Source organism: Triticum aestivum, chromosome 3D (assembly GCF_018294505.1).
Source record: "Triticum aestivum cultivar Chinese Spring chromosome 3D, IWGSC CS RefSeq v2.1, whole genome shotgun sequence".
Taxonomy (NCBI): Eukaryota; Viridiplantae; Streptophyta; class Magnoliopsida; order Poales; family Poaceae; genus Triticum; species Triticum aestivum.
In genome coordinates, this window is record NC_057802.1 from 578,139,974 (window position 1) to 578,165,036 (window position 25,063).

A 25,063-nucleotide genomic window follows, 5' to 3' on the forward strand; every position below is an offset into this window, starting at 1 on the left:
GGTAAACTGCTCACACTTCATCGGAGGGGCTATGGTGTTGATGTAGAAGCCCTCCGTGATGGATGCCCCCTCCGGCGGAGCTCCGGAACAGGCCCCAAGATGGGATCTCGTGGGTACAGAAGGTTGTGGCGGTGGAATTAGGTTTTTGGCTCCTTTTCTGATCGTTTGGGGGTACGTAGGTATATATAGGAGGAAGAAGTACGTCGGTGGAGCAACGTGGGGCCCACGAGGGTGGAGGGCGCGCCCTGGGGGGTGGGCGCGCCCCCCTACCTCGTGGCCTCCTGGAAACTTCTCTTACGTAGGGTCCAAGTCTCCTGGATCATGTTTGTTCCAAAAATCACGCTCCCGAAGGTTTCATTCCGTTTGGACTCCGTTTGATATTCTTTTTCTGCGAAACTCTGAAATAGGCAAAAAAACAGCAATTCTGGGCTGGGCCTCCGGTTAATAGGTTAGTCCCAAAAATAATATAAAAGTGGGTAATAAAGCCCAATATTGTCCAAAACAGTAGATAATATAGCAGGGAGCAATCAAAAATTATAGATACGTTGGAGACGTATCATGGGGCCGGGGGGAACGGCTGTTAGCTAGGTCACTTTCTTTGTCGTCTACTAGCAGACGGCAAAGAGGGGGGCGTTAGGTTGTGCTCGTTAGTGGGCCAACCTCCCTCTTTGCCGTCTGCTAGCAGACGGCAAAGCTTCTATGTCATCTGCTAGCAGACGGCAAAGAGATGGCTGACGGCAAACATGATCTTTGCCGTCAGCACTATCTTTGCCGTCAGTTTTCTGTAAGCTGATGGCAAAGACCTTCTTTGCCGTCAGCTAGCAGACGGCAAAGAGCTGGCTGACGGCAAAGATCCTGATTCAAGTAGTGTCACGTCCGTGACAAGTAGACCGACTCCTGCCTGCATCTACTACTATTACTTCACACATCGACCGCTATCCAGCGCATCTAGAGTATTAATTAAGTTCATAAGAACGGATTAACGCCTTAAGCAAGATGACATGATGTAGAGGGATAAACTCAAGCAATATGATGAAAACTCCATCTTTTTACCCTTGATGGCAACAATACAATGCGTGCATCGCTACCCCTACTATGTCACTGGGTGAGGACACCGCAAGATTGAACCCAAAACTAAGCACCTCTCCCATTGCAAGAAAAACAATCTAGTTGGCCAAACCAAACCGATAGTTCGAAGAGAAATATAAAGATATCTTAATCATGCATAAAAGAGTTAAGAGAAGACTCAGAAAATATTCATAGATAATCTGATCATAAACTCACAATTCATCGGATCTCGACAAACACACCGGAAAAAAGTATTACATCGAATAGATCTCCAAGAACATCGAGGAGAACATTGTATTGAAGATCAAAGAGAGAAAAGAAGCCATCTAGCTACTTGCTATGGACCTGTAGGTCTGTAGTAAACTACTCACACAACATCGGTAGGGCAATAGGGTTGATGTAGAAGCCCTCCATGATCGAATCCCCATCCGGCAGATCGCTGGAAAAGGCCCCAAGATGGGATCTCACGAGAACAGAAGCTTGCGGCGGCGGAAAAATATTTTGGTGGACGCTTCTAGTGGTTTGGGAATATTTGGGAATTTATAGGCCAATAATTAGGGTTAGGAGACCTACGAGGGTTTCACAAGCCCTCAGCCCCCCCCGGGGCGCGCCTAGGAGGCTTGTGGCCTCCTCGGGCACCTCCTGGTCCCCTCTCCAAGTCCTACGGGTGTCTTCTGGTCTAAGAAAAATCATCACGAAAGTTTTATTCTGTTTGGACTCCGTTTGATATTCCTTTTCTGTAAAAATCAAAAACAAGGAAAAAACAGAAACTGGCGCTCGGCTCTAGGTCAATAGGTTAGTCCCAAAAATAATATAAAATAGCATATAAAACATCCAAGATAAATAATATAATAGCATGGAACAATCAAAAATTATAGATACGTTGGAGACGTATCATCCACTTGACGCGAGGCTCGCCCGGCCTGGCATTGGCCACCCGCTTCTTCTTTCTCCCTTTGGCCGCTGGTTCCGCCGGTTCTTCCTCCTCCACCTCCTCCTCGGCATCGTCTTGCTCAACGTCCTCCATGTCGATGGCGGTGTCCAGCGTTTCATCTTGCGTGCAGAACCCGGGGCACGAAGCGGCGGCGACTGAGCCGTTCGTGATGATCTCGTCCATGTCGGCGTTGGTGCTGCTGAACTATGGCCTGAAGGGTAGGGCCCCACGGCGCAGAGTCGACGCGGGCGAGCCTAGGTACGTCGGCGGCGAGTAGCTATACTGGGTGTTGAGGCCGATGGTGAACGCGGGGGAGGGCGTGTAGGGGTCGGGGTTGAAGACGGGGGACGCGCGCGGGTCAGGGTTGAAGACGGGGGTACGCGTGCGGCGCCGCGCCATGCGGGAAGGTGATGTTGGGGTTGAATCTGCCATGCGTGTCGCCGTCGATGTACCCAGGCGAGGGCGCGTATCCCCACAATGGAGGCGAGAAGTTGACCGGCGACGCGACGCTTTGCTAGCTCCCCCACGCGCCTTGTGGGGGCCGGCCTGTTGAGGCGGAAGGTTCGCTATCCCCGCGTGAGACGCCTCCTCCTGCTCCGCCGCCACGTCCCTGGCCTGTTCCGCCGATCGGTGGTGACCGCCGCCCAGCGATCAACGTTGGCTTTCCACTAGGCGTTCGTCAAGCCCAAGGGCCTTGGCATCGGCGCCCTCGGCTTCCTCTGCTTTCGCTGGATGGAATCGGTGGCTAGGCGAGGGGGCGCATATTTCTTTGACGGCATGGCGGGCGGATCTGGGGAGAATGGCGGGAGCGGCGGGGGAGAAGGGGTCGGCAATGGGAAATGGAGGGAAAGGGGAAATCGGCCGGTGTCGCCGACAGCGCGGGCCCATGCGCCTTTTCGATTCAGCCGGTGCCCCAGGCGACCCCCGGTGCGCTGGGTTCTGCTTGGGTTCGCCGGTTGTAATTTCGGCCCAAACCAACGAAAAACAAGGACCTGAGACGCGGCTAGGCCATTTTTTCGGCGCCGGCGGTAAAAAAAAGTGCCCTGGGGGCCTATTGGGGGCGGGTGGAGATGCTCTAATACGACGCGGGGGCTTGTCCACCAATCGCGGAGAGTGCTGGTGTACAGTACAGAGTACTTGGAGGAAACAGTTGTGCTTCGTCTTCGTCCGGTACGTGGAATTCCTTTGCAGTATGTATTATGTGTCTGTCGACTGACATGACTTAATTGGCCGGGTTGAATCTGATAACAATGGCTTTGGAAGCTCCCGCGCCAATTGAAGAGGAAGTCGAGCGGCAACGCAAAAGTTCTGCATGGAAGTTCACCAACCACCCCCCTCCCCAAAAAAAACTATTTGCGAAGACACCAACCAGCCCGGAAAGGCCGAACAGGCCAGTGAATTATATTCCAGCCATGGCCGAGGCCGAGGAGAGGGCACCGGGCTATATGCTAGTTCAGGGAGGTCCTATTCGGTGCGGGGACCTCACTTAATGCGAGAAATACCCTCATCTCGCGTCCAACACTGCAGCTCCAACACAAAGGAGAGAACCCAAAATTTGAAATTCTCAACCATACTATACGTTTTGGTAGGCATTAGTGATTAGTCAGTGCACAATATAACTTTTGTGCGAGGACTGAGCCTTCGTGCTTGAAATGGTCGTGTAAACTGAAAAGGGGACGAGGTGTGTGCGTGCTTAGGACTGCAGCCTGCAGAAAGTGTAAAAACCTGGGCGGGCAGTTCGGCCCCAAGGAAGCTCCATTTTTTTTTCAAAAGGACCTCCTGGCCAACAGAATTACCAAAACAGACCACATGTCAAAAACATTGTTAAAAAGGACCCCTCATTAGTGGCGGCAGGCGCGGCAGGCGACACGTGGCACCTGCCGCCACGCCACGAGGCGGCGGGCCCTGCCACCACAGCAGGAGGCGGCAGCGCGGGTTGTAACGGGTTATGTACAGCGCAGCAGCCGCGACGTAACGGGTGAGGCCAGGTGGGCCATGCCGCCACCGTGTGAGGCGGCCACTGTTGCCGCTGTCGCTCCCTGGCCGACAGGCCGTGCTGCTCGCGGGCCCAGCGTGTGGGCCACGCCGCCACTGCAGCAGGCGGCGTCCCTGTTGCTGCACGCGCGACAGCGCTGATTCCCGTGCTGACGGCGCAGATTTTCACGGGCGCTAATTCCACGGTTCCTTGTTTTGCTTTCTGCCACAAGTTTCGATGATCTGGAATCGGATTCCCGCCTAAACTTTGTAGTACTGATTGCTACGTAGACGACACTGATTAAAGCAGTGCGTGATTCTCGCTTCCGTCTATTGCTCCAGCCGAAGCGACATCACTCAGGCGTGCTGATTTCAACGCGTGTTTTCCTGCCGCACACTCGAGAGCGTTGTTGTTGCTGTGTGTGATGAGACACCGCGATGCTGGAATCCGATGCCGCGGTAGGTGAGTTCTGGCTTGTTCTGCCGACAATACAGTGGTCCTCTTCTTTTTAAACGCACATCCGCGGCTCCATGCGCATACACTCTCTCTCGCGTATCTCTGGTTGCCTTCTCTGCCTCTCTGCTCTCTCTAAGTGTAGAAGAATACACAGACAGAAAGAAAAACTTGGTAGCCACTTTCACTCGTGATTTTGGCCGATTTAGAGTTGGATTTCGAAGATGATGAAGTTGAAGAAAAGATAGATTAAGGTAAGATCTATCCATTTTTGTTGGTTTCGTTCGCATGCATGATGTTTTGTTCTGTTTGATTAGTTCCTAAGTGTGTATTCTCTGTTGTTTTAGGCATAATTTTAGCACTTGGAGGAGTCATTTGGAGTCATTTAGAGCTTGAGGAGTAGGATTTGCGTAGCGAAGTGAACTACGAAGTTGAAGATCAAGATATGAGCTTTGCAATACATGGAATTTTTTGTGCATGCACGATGGTAATTAGTTAGTCTTTTAGCTCGTCATTAGCTATGCGATGTTAGTGCTTAGAGGTTAGAAATAATTTCAGACGACAGATACAACATTTATAATATTTTTTAGAAGAGTAGGTTGAAGATGTTGTATCTATGTTAGGTGCGTCCATTAGTATTGACATGCGAGAAATCTTAATACGGTAATTAAGAAAAAACTTGTACTGTAATTGTTCATTGCATGTGGTATGTTATTTCATGTGGTATGTTTATTAATAAGTATATAGTTAGCTAGGAAGCCGTAGGTCTACTTTGTTATGTCGCAATAATCTAAATTTTATATGTTAAGATTATGTGCTAATGTACTTGATGATGTATGTAATTAGGTAAAATAATTCATCTTAGTAGCAAACAAGGAGGAGATGACGTGATTGAAGAAATTGTGTTTTCATCTTTGCTGTCCCTTTTGAGGTGATGACCACATACATGCAAGTGCTATTTTCATACTTTTGATAGCAGAAAGAAAAATCCGTGTGTAATATTGATATTCATGTGATAATAGGTTGACTCCGTTCATATAGTACTGGTGACGAAAATTTATTCGAACTATTTGGATTCTTAATTGCATTCGCAAGCACATCCATATTGGAGCTAAGGTATAAAATGACACCGTAATTTTGTTAATATTTTTTATATTGATGTACTGTTGTGAATAATGTGCATGCCGCTGCAAATATTATTATTTATAAATAAATGATTGCTATCGTATGATATGAAAAATTTATATAAAGATGGAAGAAATTAAATGTTTTACTCATATGATATTAAAATGTTATTATCGTACTATTATGTTTAGTGGTTGTTTGGATAGCGAGTAATTACCATCGGTTTTGTCATAACCTATTGTAAGAAAATTAGTTTTTACTAATAGTCGCTTTTACTCTCGTAGACGAGTTTGAGAAAAATAGATCTTTAAATACCCGTTAACCAAACAACCCCTTAAAGTCTAACCAAATGATTCTAGAAACAAACCGAATATTTGTAACGAAAATACGGTTATTATTTTAGTCGTATGATATGTAAATGTTGTCATCGTTACTAAATGTTCAGTTACTAATTATTTGAAATGTAAACATGTATGATGGTTAGGTACGATGGAAAATTTAGTAGTGTACTATGGGAACGTCTTACGCGACGGTCCTTTCGGGGTGGATGGGTCCTTGTGCGAGTCGACTACAGTTGTAGTGAGAGACATGGTCAACGTGGGTTACGCAGCAGTTAGAAGGTGCATCCGAGCGGTGTTTGGCCCAGGGATGCAGGGGGGAAAATGACAATGGAGGCCTTCGTCGTTGACGGAGGAAATGATGGGACAGTTGCCCGTTGGGGTTTGCGGCCTGTCACAGGTGATCGGTCGGGGTCGTACATGAGGTTTGCAAGCAATCCCAATAACTCAATGTATGGTCAGCCGATGGTGTATGTGGAGTTCATTTCAGTCACTGATGTTGCCGGATGCAGTAGCAGGGGTGGTGAGGTCGAGTTGGCAATCACATCAGCCACTAGCGTCGGCCCATCGGAACCGACGGGCGGCCAGCCTGTGTATGACACAGGATATTGGTCTGCGGTTGTTGACATGAGCGAACACGTGGAGGGATTGCCGGAGGCGCTAGATGATGATGATCATTCTTTTGCGTCTTCGGAGTCAAGCGAAGAAGAAGATGTTCCTCCTCAGAGGGCGGTCGCGGCGGCACTGCAACCTGGGTTTTTACAGGATATGAGCATCACCAACGAATTTCACTCTGCTTCTGGCCTAGGAGCGGGGAGCCTGGAGGTTGGGCAAGTTTTCCCAGACAAGAAGTCTGCTTACCAGGCAATGGGTAGCTATGCAATCGGCATCCACCGCCAGCATAGAGTGAAGCAGTCTGATAAAAAAGAGTTGAAGGTCATATGCATCCACACCGCGAAAGAGTTCTCGCTAGAATGAAGCCTGGGGTATGTCAGTCATGGCATATCACAAAAATAGTGGAGCATACCTGTGAGCAAACTGGGACTCTTTCAAATCACTGCAATGTGACAGCAAAATATGTGGCACAGACGATGGAAACGATTGTGCAGGGAGTCTCAACATTAGTGTTAGGGCTGTGCAAAAAGATGCAGAGGATCAAACTGGCTTCCCTGTTAGCTACAGCAAGGCTAGGCGTGTGAAGGAAAATATATTCAAGAACTTGTATGGTACCTATGAGGAGGCCTATTCTTATGCCCCTAGAATGCTTCATCAGATAGCAAGTGCTAATAGGGGGACTCAAGTTTGGCGGAGAGAACGTCCAAACCCAATGAACCCGGGTGAGCTAATCCTGCACCGCTTATTCTGGGCATTCGCCCAGACTATACAAGCCTTCAGGCACTGTCGCCCGGTATTATCAGTTGATGGTACCTTTCTCACTGGAAAGTACAAGGGCACACTATTGGTGGCGATTGCAGCGGATGCAAATAACCAGCTTCTTCCTATTGCATATGCATTGGTCGAGAGCGAGAACAAAGATAGCTGGTTGTGGTTCCTGAGCTGCGTGAAGATGGGTGTCGTGAAAGAGCGTGAAGGTGTTTGCATCATCTCTGATCGCAACACTAGATTATTAAGCGCTCTTGACATAATTAAGGCGTCGAAAGAAGAGTGGGGCTGGCCCGATCTAGAGGGAAGGTGGTGCATGAGGCATTTGGCAGTAAACTTTTACTCCAAATTCAAAAACAAGGATTGGTTCAAGTTATTCAAGAGGATGTGCATGCAAAAAACTGAAGCCAAAATGAATGCGATCTGGGCAGGTATCAATGGTGAGATCGACCGCGCGGCCTTGCCGCAGAGAGAAGACCGGAGGGGTCGTAGGACGCCCATAAATTTGAGCCAGTGAATCAGCGAGAATTGCCCTCATTTGGACAAGTGGGCGCAGGCTCACGACACCGGGGCTTGGTATGGAATAATGACCAGCAACATGTTAGAGGTGTACAATGGTGTTCTTAAAGGGGTGCGAGCACTGCTTATCACAGCCCTAATTGAAGAAACTTGGAACCGGACCCTGTCATACTTTGCAGACAGGGTCACCGTCGCCAAAGCACAAGTTGAATTGAACAAACCATGGTCTGAGAAGATGCAAAGACATCTGGACGAGAAAGCAAAGAAGTTCCAAAGTCATGGCTGCAGGAAAGTGGACGCACTTAGGAATAAGTGGGAGGTCAATGTGCGAGCCAAGTACGTTAAGGGTCACCACGGAGGATAAAAAAAGCAAGCTATCACCCTCGGCTCAACCTCCTGTGAGTGCACTTGTAACAAGCCCAAGCTTGAGGGCTACCCTTGCAGTCATGTGCTCCGGGCGGCTGCTGATCAAAAAATCAGCGTCGAGCCATACATATCGCCGTACTTCAACATGTACAATCTGTACAACACTTGGAACGGTGAGTTCTGGGCTTGGGGCATTGATATGAACTACAAAATGTTGTGGCCAGATGGGCCGAAATGGGTTCCGAAAGCCGACTTGATGAGAACCGCAAAGGGACGACGTCAGTCTAGGCGTCATCGCAATGACATGGACCATAGCCAGATGAGAGAACCAAGGTGATGCCGCGTTTGCAGGTGTCCTGAACATTCACGCAGAGAATGCCCGTATCGAGCCAACAACAACGCATGATGTTGATATATATGTACTCGCTGTGTCTATTTATATTTCTACTCGTTATGTGTACTTATATTAAATTAAATTGAATCTCTTTGTATTATTGTACTCATGATGTTAACTTCAAATAATTAATGTAAATTGTATCTCTCTGTATTTTTTAAGTTAATTTTGATTTGCATTTGTATTTGTGTCTTCCTCGTAATTTATATTTGTATGTTTGTGTGCAGGTTATGGGTGAAGTGCCAGTGCTTTTGCAGGGGCCCCATGACGCCGGCCACCGTTGCCACCTATTTTTGAACCCAAATACTAAGCATGATTATCGGCCTTTCAGACTTCGAACCATAAAGAAAACATGGCCAATACACAATTCTTTCCTTACTCACCTTGACGCTTATGGACTACAAGGTTTTGCTAGGCTCACATCATGCGACGACAAGTATGTTCGGACCCATCCCTTTTGACATCCCTCGTTGACCGGTGGAGACCTGAAACCCATACCTTTCACTTTCGTTTTGGGGAGCTTGCACCTACACTGAAAGATGTTTCTATGATCACTGCTCTACCAATTAGAGGTGAGCCGTTAGTCTCTCCACGAGTGTCTCCATCTTGGGCATTAGATATAGCAGCCTGTCTTGGGATGGAAATGCCAGAATCACAACGTTCTGGTGGCCCTCGGGGCATCCCACTCATCTGGCTTCGTGATAACTTTCGTATTTTATCTAGCTTCGCCAATGAGGAGACGAGAAAAAGACATATGTTTGCGTATTTGTTGTGGCTCCTCGGGACTCTGTTTCCAAATTCACATGGGGACGCAGTTCTCCCTGGTCTCATCTACATTGCAGAGAATATGGTAGATGAACCTTTACCCGAGCAGCCAAAATACAGCTTCGGTTCTGCCATGCTATCTCATACATACAGAGGCTTGTGTGATGCCACGCAAAAAACCTCTTTCGCACAAAAAGCTCCATTACTTTGTGTCGCCTACGAGTTTCTACAGTTGTGGTCCTGGGAATACCTCCCTGTAGGACGACCTCGTATAGTACAACCCGTACACCCATACGACTTTAGCGAGGGTGGCAGCGCAACTATGGCCACCAGGTGGACAAAGGCACGGAAACGTTGGTCTCCAGATATTGCGAAAAATTGTTACCCTATGTACCACCAGCAGTTTGAGATACTTGATGAGGCAGAAGTCACATGGAACCCGTGGACTCAGGACCAGCTACAAATGGTCTTTGATGCTCGACCCTTCACACCAGGCATCTTGAGCGATAGTGCATTCTGGCTGACTCGCTGCAACTTATTGTTCATGTGGTGTGTTGAGCCTTACAACCCAGAGCGTGTAATGAGACAGTTCGGTCTCTATCAAGAAATTCGACCACCTTTTCCAAGATGTATCAATGAGGAAACCCATAAATAAGATGTGACCTCCCTAAATAGTTAGTGTCTTTTTTAATTTACTAAACTCACACTTTGTTACATAATTTGCAGGCTAACCAATATGGGCAGGGGTTGGAGTTTATACGATTGGAGGGAACAGAATATTCAATGGGTACACAAGTGAGAAAATGAAGCGCTAGCAGATATAGTGCATCAACTTAGGTATATTTTATTTACATTATTTTATTACGATGATCATACGATGCGTCCATTTTTATGGACTGAGGAGAGCGAGGACGAAGTGATATCTTCATGCCGCCGCTTCCAGGTTCTGCATCGTCAAAGGGCAAGAGTTATGCATCGTCAAAAGGCAAGAGTTCTGCATCGTCGAAGGGCAAGAGTTCTGCATCCTCGAAGGGCAAGAGTTCTGCATCCTTAAAGAGCAAGAGTTCTGCATCCTCGAAGGGCAAGAGTTCTGCATCGACGGAGGATGACGATGATGCCTTCATGTAGTTTTTAAGCTGTATTCCAGTTCTACCGTTTAATTCAGATGTACTTGCATTACTAGTTTGTACTCTCTTATTGTAGGGCATTATGTTCTATCTTAATTTCATTCTGTAGTTGTTGCACGATGTTCGATATTAGTGGAGGGAAAGAAAATGCCACTACTTTATTCTAAAACTATATTTTTTTTCCATTACGACACGGTACAACTGAAAATAAGATACATCGTAGAATTGAAATAAAGCTACATTTAATTACTGAAATAAAGCTACATTAAACTGCAGAAATAAAGATACAAATGATTGCGAAATTTAAAATACTACCACAGGAATCTACTGAGTCCAGCGTGGATATTTTCCTTTTCCATCGCCAGCTTCTTCTGCTGCCTTGGCCTCACGAGCCCTTTCTTTCTTTCTCTGCCTCTCCGCCTCACGAGCCTCCTTTCGCTGTCGTTCCTGCTCCTCCATGCGACGAGCCTCTTTCCTGTTTTTCTTTCCTAAATCCTGAAAAAACGGTGTTGCTCCGCATAATATTCTTTTAACTCTCTCTCTTGCTCTGCTTTCTCCTCAGCTTCCGCCTTCTCGCGTCGCTCTTACGCATAGAAACTATTCCACGCACGGCGACTTCTTTCACGAATCTCAGTCACTGCCCAAGCCGGCATCTCCGTGTCAATCCAACGATAGTACATGCACAGGAGGAGACTACAACAAGAAACAAGAATGTTATTAAAGAATCTATCAAAATACCAACAATATCTATTTGTGATGGTTAAAGCATACCGGAGGCTTGTCGTACTCTGAAATAGCTATGGGTGGATCTTCCTCATAATTGGCGCACATGAAAAACTTCATGCCCAACCAATCTGAAAAATTTGTAACCTCCTTCACCTTGCAAAGACCGCCACACCAACACCGCAGGACTGCCACCCCCGGAGGCAAACTTGCATTCTTCATTTTCCTCGGCCTAATGCTTTGATCCGAGCAAGGCAAACTCATACCGACTGAAAAAATGTGTTACACACTTTGCGCAGTGGCGATTTCGAGGATGGCTGGACGAGAGCCTCGGTGTCTCCTTTTATAAGCTCAGACGATAAATGATGGCGAGAAAATAAAGCAGGAAATTTTAGGATCCCTGTAGTGTCGGCACAACAGGTTCCCGCAGCCTCGGATTCCCGCAGCGAGTGAGTGATTCCCGCAGTGCCGTCGCATCCGCTGAAGAAAGCCGGAGTGATTCCCGCCCGTCAAATTCATTGTCGTCCGCGCGCGTAGGAACGAGCGCCGTTTGCAAGAGGGAAAATCGCCCTAAATCACGGGCGTGGGAATGAGCGCGTGCAAAGCAACATGGAATCAAGCACGGCCCGTCTGCGTCCGTTGTCGCGTCTACCAGAGATGCCGCCTGCTCCCGTGGCGGCCTAGCCCACACCTCGGCCGGCGCGCGGCAAGGGCTGTCGGCCAGGGAAGCGGCAGCCGCAGCGCCCGCCGCCTCGCCCGGTGGCGGCATGGCCCACAGCGCCTGGCCCGTTCCGTCCCGGCTGCTGGCGCTGTGCACAAACCGTCATACCACGCGCGGCCGCCTCCTGTTGTGGCGGCGGGCCCGCCGCCTCCTAGCGTGGCGGCAGGTGCCACGTGTCTCCTGCCGCCACTAGTGAGGGGGTCCTTTTTGACAATTTTATCTGCAGGTAGTCCTTTTTGGCAATAGCGTTCGGCAGGGGGTCCTTTTGGACAAAAAAATCAGGAAGCTCCGCCTCCGTGTAGCTCCCTGGAGTGGTTTTGGGAAGATTTTATAGGCCGGTTCAAACAGGTTTTAAAATCTTTCATGTTTTTTTGTATTGGTGTCTCTTTATTTTCTCTTTTTCAAATACATGTTGACGTATTCAAGATATGTTGTACCTTTTTCGTATACATGTGTAACATTTTATTATATATGTTAAACATTTTTTTCATATACATGTTGAACTTTTTTTTGAATGTGACAAAACATTTCTTTTACATTACACGAACATTCTTTATATTGTAGTGTTACAATCAACCATCAAAATCATATTTTTCAAATGCATGAAGATTTATTTTAAAATGGCATGGGCATTTGTAGAATGGTACCAAAAAAATTAAAGTATGTGAATATTTTTTGCGTCGTATAAATTTTTTCTAAAAATGTCACGAACATATTTTGGAAATGCGTGAATTTTATTTAAATGACACAACCTTATAATTGAATGGGGCGAGGCATTTTTATAAATTAAACAAAAATTATTTTTTCATTTATAAATAATTTTAACATGCCACGAACAAATATTTCAAATGGATGAACATTTTTTAACACTATCAACATTCTCTAAAAGTTGCAACAACAAATTTCTAAACTAGATGAACATTTATTTAAACGCGTGATAAAAAAAATTTAAAATTTATGTAAAAGATTTTCCATTGAGAAATAGAAATAAAAGAAAAAAAAGCAGAACAGGAAGTGCGCTGGCCGGCCCATTGACGGAACGCCATCTCATTCCGGGCGAGACAAAGAAGGGCACTGATATGCATCGCTCAACGCGATACGTATCGAGCGACCGCTCGCGTTGAACAAAAATGATCAGATTGTTGAAAAAATGTTTGAGAGCTTAATTTTGTCATGTAATTTTCAAATGTTAATGAATTCAAATAATATTCATGGATTTAAAAGTTCATAAATTTAAGAAAATGTTCAGGAATTTAAGTAAAATCATTTCAAAATTTCACAAATTACAAAATTCTTCATGGATTTTGAAAAAAATGAAAAAAATTCATAAGTTCGAAAATATTCATGAATTTGGAAATGTTTGAAAGCTTGAGTATTTTTATGTAATTTTAAAAAATCATGAATTAAAAACTATTTGTGTGTTAAAAAGAAAAAGGAAACACATAAAACAGACAAAAAATAAAAAGAAGCGAAAAAATAAAAACCAAAACAAAAACCGGAAAATGAGAAAACAAGGCAGAAAAAATAACAAAATGTACTTTTGGAACCTTTCCAAAACTGAGCAGAAGATTCCAGAAGTTTCACCTCGCTTTGAAAGCACGGAACGTAGTTGTCTTTCACGGCCTCCAACTATCGCTCCCCCTTATGCTCAAAAGTTATCGTGATGGCGCTGTTCTCTGGAGGCCTCGCATGCTAGCCAGCTATCGACCAATGCCTCCAAGCCCCTCCCCTCCCCCCCCCCCCCCCCCCCCTCAACATGCTTGGCCTGTCCCTTTGTGAAATGTAAATTCATATGAGGACACCCCCCCCCCCCCTCTCAACATGCTTGGCCAGTCCCTTTGTGAAATGTAAATTCATATGAGGACACCCGCCCCCCCCCCCCCCCCCCCCACACTCCCTGACTTTTATAAGGAAACTCTATGTTACTATAACTTGATAAGATCCATACCAGCAAAAACGCTTTAAATATGATAGTAGAGATATTGTCAACTGAGAAGCTATCAACATGTTACTACATAGCGGGCATAGTTGTGCACCCTGTTCAAGAATTCATCCGGTTAACGAATTAACTTGCCGACTAATCCCTACTCGTAGGGTCACCGAGTAGCCGATAAACTTATAAATAGACTGATTAATTGATTAAATGACTGATTAACTTGGCGATTAGCCTATTAATCCCCTACTCGCTAGCCTACCAAGCAGCTACCAGTTAACGATTTCCTCGGTTGTGCATCCTTCATGAGTTAAGATTGGGAGAAAATATTTCTCTACAATCATTTGGCCTTTGACAAACCTTCTACAAGAGGACAAGGACATTCACTCCTCTCTTGATAAAAGTCTACTTTCATAATTCGGACATTGCAGACTTTATCATCCAAAAATAATCCATAGTTTAGAGGTTGCCTCTTACTTATAGTTAGACATCTTCAATCCCCCCCCCCCCCCCCCCCCCAACCATCCCCATATGTCCGAGCCCATTAGTCCCGAGCAAACGTCACGGCGGGCCCAGACACCAATTCATGAGTAAACTTTACCCTTTTTTCATGAGAATACATTGCTTCATGTATATATCATAAGGATCTTACTACAAGCCACGTGCATCCCATCTAACAAAACCAAAAAGACAGCAAAATGCTAGTCTTTGCACAAATAAATCAGACCGGGGCAAACACTCCGAACACGCATCCAAACCTGCTATCCAAACCACGAACACGATCCACCATCTTTCAGATGTCGTTGATACAGATCACAATATGCATCCGTTTCTGGACTACATCCCAAGCTCTATGCCAACGCTGGAGCAAACGTCGTCACAGCAACAGAGCTTGAGAACATGTCCACAACAAGGATGCCACCACCACCGCACAAATCTTAGTTGAACAGACTGATTTTCAATTCATCCCCAACCATAGGACCAATCGTCTTGGAATATGACTTAAAGAAACTTTATTCAGCGTCACCATCGACACCGCCTAAACAAAGACGATAAACACAGACTAATAAAAACTTAAACTAAACTACGAAAGCCTAAAATTGAGCCACACACGTGGATCAGATGACCCCCCTCGCCCCTGACAACCAAAGTCGCTAGCAAAGGGGAGACACCGGAGGCGATATCGCCTTTTCTTTCTTCGGGGAGAAGAAAGAAAAACAAATGTTTCAAACTGTCATTAACTTCTTACTGCACCTACAGTCCTCGAACTCGCTGGTTATTCGTGAATAACAGTCCATATACAGTGCTGAGTGGGTACCTATACGTAACACAGCTATCCTTCATACAGGATTTGGCTATTGTTCAAACATGAGACCTCTCGTCTGGCCTGAGACGGAGATGGCCAAGCTAGCCACCGCGCCACTCTGGTTAACGTGCAGTGTAGAGATAGAAATGATATCAGAAACAGTGATAGTAATAAACGATACCGTACACGCAGCAACACCACCAACCCAGCATCACATCCACCATCCATAGAACCGATTGCACAGTTTTCATATGTTTCCTCTCTACTAGGGATCAACTCAACTAAGCTAAGCAACATCTTCACCGTGCCAGCGATACCAGCCTATACAATTCTTCAAGTCAAGGACTCGTCGGGATACCAAATTCGTCCACGGGATTTCAAGCCACAGGGCGATGCGCTTAGCTGTCACCCGCCCTAAACAGGGTCAGCAGGGCCAGGAACAGATTGATGACGTCAAGGTAGAGCGAGACGGCGGCCCAGACATACTCGTCGTAGGTGTAACGCTTGATGATGTTGTCCGTGTCATAGACAATGTAGCCACTGAAGATGAGTGCCGCCAATGCGCCATAGATCATGTGAGAGAGCTTGCCCATCGGGAAGAGGATCTGCATATTTAAAGAAGCCTTGATCAGTACTTAATGTAGAGTAATAGAGAAGACTGATAAATGGACGACACGTAATTAACCAGAGAAGGGAATTAATATTAATGCGAGCCGCATAGGCATCGATCTGACCTGAATGAACCCAAAGACGAGCAACATGATGAGAGAAGCAAATAGGAAAGGACCAAGGAAGCTGAAGTCCTGGCCCCTCTTTGCGGCCCAGAAGGTGTAAGCAGTGAGGCTGAAGACAACCACTGTTGTAAGAATCGCGGCCTCCAGAATGACCTTGCCTGTGCACAGGGTGGACCATTTCAGCGACGCACAGCAAACATCTTACATTAGTTTACACAGGGAGTGCATCACAAAAGCAGGGAAAATTAGCTACTAAATGAACTAATTGCTTTCTTATCATCTCAAACATGCCTTTCCAAAAGAAACTTTCATGTAAATCTGACCAAACAATAAAAACACGTGCATGCTAAAATCTGAAGTAAATGGCAGTGACGCATTGAAGAAGCAAACTATCAGCAACCTCGTTGGATGTGGTACAAGCTAGAGCGAACCTCAGAACTGGTACAACCCCAAACACAAATGGATGACAGAAAAACAGCACATAACTTTGTCTAAATCGAAAGATTATGTATTTTCAATCAAATCGCTTTAATCCAATGAGATTTAACCAGCACATGCATGAAGTACCTTTAAAATAACCTATGAAGTCACCATATCATGTGAAAATCCCTTTTACTTCAACAAAAGTTTAAGCTAGTGGTGCAATCTAAACCACGTCCTTGCCAAAACCATGTCAACTTGAGAAGGTTGGCTGGCTTATTATTTGACCAAACGACCCTTCAGATCAAATTGATACTACCACAACAATATGTATCTTACAACAGATAGTGGCCGGAAGAAACGGTAAATAAATATGCAAGATGAAACCAATGTTCTATGAAAAGCAAAGGTTAATGTTTGCTAATTTCTTAGTTCAAAAATAACAGCTGAAAATAACAGGTCTTGTCAAAAAGTGACCAACAACTACAAATCGGCCCTCAACACAGACTGGAAAACACATCAACTATAGTCACATGGGCTGCCTGGCAGTGTCTACCATTTGCATGGCCATGGCAAATTGACAGTGTGTATTTCTGAACCGAGTCCACATGCAAACAAAACGTGTCATAATAATAGTGGGATGCCTTGGAATTGGTACAACCCCAAAATGGAGTGGTATGAACGCTGACGCAAGCACAAATGGATGACAGATCACAGAGTGCCTGACAACATAACTTTGTCTAAATCAAAAGGTTATGTATTTTCTATCACTTCAATCCAATGAGATTTAGGCCCTGTTCGGACCCCCTCCGCTCCCCCACTGCAGCTCCCGGAGCGGAGGGAGTGCCAGCACAATCGCGCGGAGCGGCTCGAACCCAGCTCCTCTTGCGGAGCGGAGTTGAGAGTCGGGAGAGCTTCCGAACAGGCTCTTAATCAGCACATGCATGGAGTACCCTTAAAATAACCTATTAAGCATCTATTGTCTTGACACCACACTAGTCTGATATATCATGTAAAAATCCCTTCTATTTTGATAAAAGTTTAAGCTAGTCGCGCAAACTAAAGCACGTCCGTGCCAAAACCATGCCAACTTTAGCAGGTTGGCTGGCATATTATTGGGCCAAACGGCCCTTCAGATCAAATTGATACTATCACAACACTATGTATCTTACAACAAATAGTGGCCGGAAGAAACAGTAAATAAATATGCATGATCCAACCAATGTTCTATACTTCTATGAAAAGCGAAGGTTACTGTTTGCTAATTTCTGATTTCAAAAAGTAAAAGCTGAAAATAGCAAAGCAAGGTCTTCACAAAAAGTAATACTTCAGATGAACTCAGACACATATATCTCAATCATAAATGCTGACCAGCAGCTATAACTTGGGCCTCAACACAGGCCGGGAAAATGCATCAACTACAGCTACATGGGCTGCCAGGCAGTGGCACATGTATCTGAACCCATGAAGCATCTATTGTCTTGTCACAGTTGTATGATATATCATGTGAAAATCCCTTTTATTTCGATAAAAGTTTAAGCTAGTCGTGCAACCTAAACCACGTCCTTGCTAAAACCATGCCAACTTGAGCACGTCCTTGCTAAAACCATGCCAACTTGAGCAGATTGGCTGGCCTATTATTAGGATCAAACGGCCCTTCAGATCAAATTGATACTATTACATCACTATGTATCTTACAACAAATAGTGGCAGGAAGAAACAGTAAATAAATATGTACGATCCAACCAATGTTCTATGAAAAGCAAAGGTTACTGCTATTTGCTAATTTTTTAGTTCGACAAGTAGCGGCTGAGAATAGCAAAGCAAGGTCTTCTCGGAAAGCAATCCTACTAGCTGCTAATATTGCAAATGCTCAACTCAGACAAGCATATCATAAAAGGTGACCGACAGCTACAACTTGGCCCTCAACAGACTGGGAAAATGCATCAATGATAGTCACATGGGCTGCCTGAGTGTGTATCATTTGCATGGCCATGACAAATTGGCCGCACATGTATTTCTGAACCCAGTCCACACACAAACATAATGCTTCACAATAATAGCTACTCCGTACGTAGGAAATATCCACTTGCCGTACGTAGTAGTGACTAACTAATAGTGGGAAAATATCTACAAGTCATATGCAATGAATTAACACAATTAATGAGAGGGGCATTAGAGGATGCTGATTTACATAAGCAGCAGAGCAGAGTACATGGTGAGAAGACACTTACCGCTAGTAAAGGCACATGTCATGCCCACAGCGAAGCTGATGGCCACTGTGAAGACGCCAAGCAGCAGCAGGTTGACCGGGTGCTTCTGGCGGTAGAAGTACAACGGGCACAGCACTGTGTACAAAAATTAACAAGCATTTTAATTAGTACTAACAGATCATACCAGCTGTAAATTCACAAAGCAACCACGTCCCATTCTAGTAAAGCAAAATTAAGAGTAGTACATGGGGCGTTCATGCAAAATTCAGGAGTTGTAACTTGTAAGTACTACAACACATCCATAGCTTTGCGGGTACGCGACGGCATCTCAAAGGTAATAGTAAAGAGCAGAACATCTCAAAGGTAATGGAGTACAGAGCAGAGCAGAGCACGCAAAGGGAAAGCTAGTCCAGTCCTCTCACCAAGACCCTCATGACTAAATCGCACGCATACAGCTATCGTTATCGGGTATAAATTGGTGCGAATTAAACACTGATTTCTAAAAGGAAATGCAATAATAAGAACGGAATATATTCGAGACGCTCGCGGTCGCGGAAACCCTGCCGGCAATCGGATCGGACCGAAACCCCAGGAACAAATTCGTAACGGAACAGAGGGAGGGAGTGCTGGTTCGAGGCCTCACCGATGAAGGGGAAGATGATGAGGAAGATGTAGAGCCCGAGGCCGGCGCTGGAGGAGACGAAGAAGTGCGGGATGGCGCGGACCTTGACGACGACGGCGGCGACGACGGCGGTGAGGAGGAGCTGCAGGGAGAGGATGACGTAGATCTTCCGGATGAGAGCCCAGCGCAGCTCCGGGCTCTCCGTCATCCCGGGGTACAGCCCCCGGGTCGGCGCGGTGGTGCCGGTGCCGCCGCCGGAGGTCCCCGCCTCGATGTCGACGCCCTTCTGGTACCCCATCATCTCGCCCGGCGGTGCGGTGACCGGGGAAGGGAAGGGAAGCGGCCTCCGGAGGTAGGGTTTTCGCGGGCGTGGCGGAAGGCGAGAGGGGAGGGAGGGGAGGAGCAAAGTGAACGGGGGAACTGGGGACGGCGACGACGATGCGCTGAGAAGACTCTAGTGCTCAACCGACGACCTGCTGGGCCCACTAGTCAGACACATGCAGGGGGTGCCGTGGGAATGTTTCCTGGTTCCCTCTTAGAAAAAAAATAGCGGCTCGGCATACAGGTGGGACCCACACATCTTGTGTGGCTGTGGAGACGGACGTGGTTTTTTCTCCAGCGGTTTCGAATTTTGGATTGGTGGAGAGGGGCGTTGGGGCCCGGTAGGCGGCGACACGGTGATGAACGAGATGGCGTGGAGCGAATCCAGCGGGGCACGCGTTTGAGCCGTTGCGCGGTCGACGCGCGTGAGCACGGTCCACGGTGGGTCAGGGCGACTAAAATGTTTTTCTTTTGGATTTTTTGAGTAATTTTTTTTCACATGGGAAATGGAAAAAAAAGGACATCTTACAATATCACTATGACAACCCAGCCGGACGTGTTTGGATGCTTGCATGGATTTTTCCCTCTTGCACGAGTGCCTTGTGTGGTCCGGTTGATGTAATGCAGGCTGAGCTGTGGATTTTGGCTGCCCGCGTTGCAATTTTTCAAAGGGGGCCATTGCCCCTTCGACCCGGCTTCCATGTTTGAAAACCCTGTCGAGCTAGCAAGCCAGCTTTATCTTTGAAATTTGGTCGAGACAAGCATATGGCAATGGGAGCGTTCACCCTGGGCGTTCGGGTAATTATGTTCTATCAGTTTACGGGTAATTCGGTTAGTCCAAAATGAAAACTAAAATTTAGTCAAGAAAAAAATACCCGAGCCCAAATTACCCAAAAATTTCGGTTCCGATAATTCAAGTACCCAAAGAAAATAAACACCGAAATATTCAGACCAAATGCAGTAAAGCAAATTCAGAGTACAAATAAAACAGTGCACAACCAACATCTTGCTAGTAACATGACATTAGCCTGACAATCACAGTAGCAAAAGTTCAAATAGAGCTGTGCACAAATTCAGCAAACATGACATTAATTTGACAATAATAGGTGATAGGTTCAACCGTCGCCGCTGACTCCGGCTCACGTTGGGACTCACATTGCCGTCGCTAACTCCAGCTCTTCTCGTTGCCTTCGGCTCCAGCAATAAATCGTGCAACATAAACATACATGAGACAAGATGAAGGAGATGGGGAGTCCGGAGTGGGACTCAAGTTGCCATCGCTGACTCCAACACTTTTCATCCCCCTCGGCTCCTGCAATCGGCGTCGTTGCAGCACACGTCAACGGTCGGGATTGGGGTTAGGGCGTCACGCTTCGTCGGTCGTCCTTTCCTTTGTGGCGGCCGACATCACGACGAACGAGCTGATGAGCAGCAGCTGCCATTCAGCGGCAGCAGTGCAGCCATGCAGGCGCCACCGGCCCCCGTGATACGTCTCCAACGTATCTATAATTTATGAAGTATTCATGCCATGTTTACAACAAATTTATATGGTTTTGCTATGATTTGGATGGAACTAATCCGGACTGACGCTGTTTTCAGCAGAACTACCGTGGTGTTGTTTTTGGTGCAGAAATGAAAATTCTTCAAATGAGCTGAAGCTTTTTGCCGATTTTTTCAGAACAAAAGAGACCCCCGAAGCTTCGTGGGAGAGCCGGAAGAGCCACGAGGAGGGCACAACCCACCACAGCGCGCCAGAGGGGCCTGGCTTGCCCCGGTGGGTTGTGCTCACCTCGAGGCCCATCTTAGCGTGAAACCAACGCCAAAAAATTCTATAAATACAGAAACCCCCAGAAATAACCCTAGATCAGAAGTTTCGCCGTCGCAAGCCTATGTAGCCACGAAAAACCATTCTAGACCCCGTTCCGGCACTCTGCCGGAGGTGGAAATCATCACCGATGGCCATCTTCATCATCCCGGCGGCCACCATGATGAGGAGGGAGCAGTCCATCCTCGGGGTTGAGGGTTTGTACCAGTAGCTATGTGTTTAATCTCTCTCTCTCTCTCTCTCTCTCTCTCTCTCTCTCTCTCGTGTTCTTGAGATGGCACGATCTTGATGTATCACGGGCTTTGTTAATATAGTTGGATCATATGGTGTATCTCCCTCTCTATCTTGTTGTGATGAATTGAGTTTTCCCTTTGAGATTTCGTTTTATCGGATTGAATACTTTTATGGATTTGAGAGCACTTGATATATGTCTTGCATATGAATACTCGTGGTGACAATGGGGTATTATATTCGTTCACTTGATATATGTTTTGGCACTCAACTCGCGGATTCCCGAGGTGACATTGGGGTAATCTATTCATAGGGTTGATGCACATTTTCGTCCTTGTTTCTCCGGTAGAAATCTTGGGGCATTCTTTGAGGTTCTTTGTGTTGGATCGAGTATTATGAATCTGAAATTGTTTGATGCGTATCATATAATTAACTCATGGATACTTGTGGTGACATTGGAGTATCTAGGTGACATTAGAGTTGGTTGATGCGTATCATATGGTGTTATTTTAGTACGTACTCTTGGATAGATTGAACAGAAAGAATAACTTTGCGTTATTTTAGTACGAACTCTTGAATAGATCGAACGGAAAGAATAACTTTAAGGTGGTTTCGTACCCTACAAATAATTTCTTCTTATGTTCTCCGCTAGATAAGAACTTTGGAGTGATTCTTCATCACACGTTGAGGGATGGTTATATGATCCAGTTAGATTAGCATTGTTGAGAGATTGCACTAGCGAAAGTATGAACCCTAGGCCTCATTTTCAAGCATTGCAATACCGTTTGTGCTCACTTTTATCGTTTGCTACCTTGCTGTTTTTATTTATTCAAATTATAAAAAAATATTTCTACCATCCATACTACACTTTTATTACCATCTCTTCGCCGAACTAGTGCACCTATACAATTTGACATTGTTTTGGGTGTGTTCGGGACACAAGAGACTCTTTGTTATTTGGTTGCAGGGTTGTTTGAGAGAGACCATCTTAATCCTACGCCTCCCACGGATTGATAAACCTTAGGTCATCCACTTGAGGGAAATTTGCTACTGTCCTACAAAACTCTGCGCTTGGAGGCCCAACACGAGTCTACAAGAACAAGTTGTGTAGTAGACATCACCCCGCCGCTAACGCTAGGGTTAGGGCGAGAGGTAGAGAGTCAAGAAGCAGAGAGAGAAGCGAGTAGCACCGTGCGATGCGAGTCTGAGGCCTGTGGCCCTTCGTCTCATGTTGTGCGGACCTGGGCTTGGATTTCATTTAACTAGGCCGCACAACATGGGCTACTAAAATATCGGTCAATTTGGTTATTTAAGGTTTTTAAGAGTGGAACCCGAAGACCGAATAGGAAGGAATCAAAACCCGACCCCTAACATGAAGATACCCAACAATTCGGTTAATTCAACTCTGGTTCAGGGTACCCGAATGCCCATCATGAGGGAGCGAACAGTAAATATATCTTTCTTTTTATAATTCCATGCTGGGAAGTGAGGAATCCTTTTTGTGCATAAGTGGGATCCACATGACTAAATCGGCATCACTATGTGGGAGTGTATTGCTACTTCCCTACTTGGAAGTTTGTTGGGCTCCTAGGAGAAGGGCCATATAGCTAGCAGAAAGTTTTCCCCTCATTTGAGGATCAAGATTTATCCAACCAGTAAGAGTGCTTGGATTGCACTCAATGATCAGTACATGCACACACTTAGAGTAGTTCTTGGTTTAGGTTATTAGTCCCATTAGCCTTGCTAGTTATAAGGATTAACGTATAGTGTGGTCGGAATTGATGAATGCAAGCAAAATAAATAACCAAATCAGATTGTAAACAATAAAGAAAGAGTCTTGATGTGGTTGAAAACAATAAGGAGTGAATGGACTAGGATATAGCATAGACGTGATGAACAAATTACAATTGTGTATCAATTAAATTGCAGTTCTTATGATTACAATTATGGATGTCATGGTTGTATATAAACATTACATCATTATATTTATAGAGTATTATCCAACTGCATCTATAGCTGATACTCCACTCCAAGACCGCTATACAACATGGATCTCAAATATTAAGTAAAAAAAGGCATTGCATTAAGCAACGTGACATAATGCTGATAGTATATTGTCTTTATATCCAGCTCATCACCGAGACACCTATGAACTAAATTTTTATCCTTAGTGGAACTAACACACCACATCCGACCCCACATATATTCATCTCCATCCGCATTACGGACGAAACCCTAGTCACTCCACTCCGCCCCAAGCTCCGTTACGGCGATCTCCAGCCTTGTCCGGCATGATGGGCAGCTGATCCGACTCTGAGATCTTCAGATCCATCGATTGGGACCTCGTCCCATGCGGGGCCGAGGAGGAGATGGCTGTCCACACGGCTCTTCACCGCTCCCAAGAGGAGTCCGCTGGACATCAGTCAAACTCGATATGGCGGGAATCCATTGCGTCCGCGCAAATGGCGCTTGGACCCGTCTCGAGGCACGTGACTGCCGCCTTGCTGGAGGTGGTGTGTTCCGTTTGGCGCCCAACCCAGGGGTGGCGGCGCGTCATCCGCACGGAGTCGGTCTCTTTGTCGGAGGCAAATGCCTACGGCACGTCCACTGCAGACGCGAGGCGTGCCCGCCATATGTGAGACAGAGGGCGCAGGAGGCCACAGTAGCCCTCGAGGCCGATTTCGCGGAGGTGGAGGCGTACACCGTCGGTTGGGCGTAGCCGCAAAGGGTGACCGACATTCCCTGGCGCCGCAACCGTGAGGCTCGCCCATCCTAGTCCATCATCGATCTCACCTCCACCAGCGGCGTCCAGGCCCATGGGCTCCGATGATGAAGAGTAGGGAATGGACGGCGATGACTTCTATCCTATGTCTCATGTCCTACTCTTTCTCGCCGGTGACTGGACCTTTAATTCCTAGGCCTCACGGCTGTCGGACATGGGCACAGAAGGGAACAACAAAGAATTGGAGGATGGCCGTCGACGAAGATTTGGAGTAGGTTTTACATTGCATGTAATTGTATGGATTTTGGGATTTGCTAATGAGGTATCCATTTGTGCAAGCGGACTTTTGAGAAGTGACCGGTCATTGTCCGCGGACGCGCTCGGGCGCGCCCGCAGACATTTAGGGGGTCATATTAGTTAGGTTCGGTTGTAGATGCTCTTATCATACGATAATACATTTGAACCCAATGAATGCCCATGAGGGTCGGTGTCGCTAGATCTGTTGGTTCTCTTTGGATGTTGGCAGTTGTTGTGTCTATGAAGAAAAGCAGTAGAGTGGTTATTGACGCGGCGACTTCGGCCTCTTCAATTTTATGCTTTTGTGACAAGGTCTGGTTTCTACAACCCTCTTGATTGGTGGTATAGGATTGCAAGTTCGTGTTGTGTGTGGTGTCGCCCCAACCGACATTCCTTTAGCGGCCACGGATCTCGTTGTTAGTAGCGAGTGGCTATCGTCGTCTTCAAAGTATTGTATAGCGAGCACGTTTGTAAGTGTCCCTATCCTTTAATGTATGTTTAGTGTATTTTTCAAGCTCCAGCAGGCGACAAACAAGAGAATGAAGGAG

General features: G+C 46.2%; 1 protein-coding gene across 1 annotated transcript; it reads right to left on the reverse strand.

Annotated features, from left to right (window-relative positions):
- Positions 1 to 15,258: 15,258 nt before the first annotated feature.
- On the reverse strand, positions 15,259 to 19,554 carry LOC123080635 (protein LIFEGUARD 2). The gene is made up of 4 exons (XM_044503563.1): positions 19,141 to 19,554; positions 18,519 to 18,632; positions 15,865 to 16,022; positions 15,259 to 15,735 (listed from the first exon to the last, which is right to left on the reverse strand). The coding sequence occupies exons 1-4, from the start codon at positions 19,418 to 19,420 to the stop codon at positions 15,529 to 15,531; spliced, it is 759 nt and encodes a 252-aa protein (XP_044359498.1). The 5' UTR covers positions 19,421 to 19,554; the 3' UTR covers positions 15,259 to 15,528.
- Between the last annotated feature and the right edge of the window lie 5,509 nt (positions 19,555 to 25,063).

What these genes read in the sequence shown, in the direction of transcription:
- LOC123080635 (XM_044503563.1), bottom strand. Translation starts at nt 19,420, where the DNA reads ATGATGGGGTACCAGAAGGGCGTCGACATCGAGGCGGGGACCTCCGGC. An exon ending in CATCATCTTCCCCTTCATCG is followed by an intron (nt 18,633 to 19,140) that starts GTGAGGCCTCGA and finishes TTTTGTACACAG; the next exon opens with TGCTGTGCCCGTTGTACTTC. An exon ending in GACATGTGCCTTTACTAGCG is followed by an intron (nt 16,023 to 18,518) that starts GTAAGTGTCTTC and finishes CCCTGTGCACAG; the next exon opens with GCAAGGTCATTCTGGAGGCC.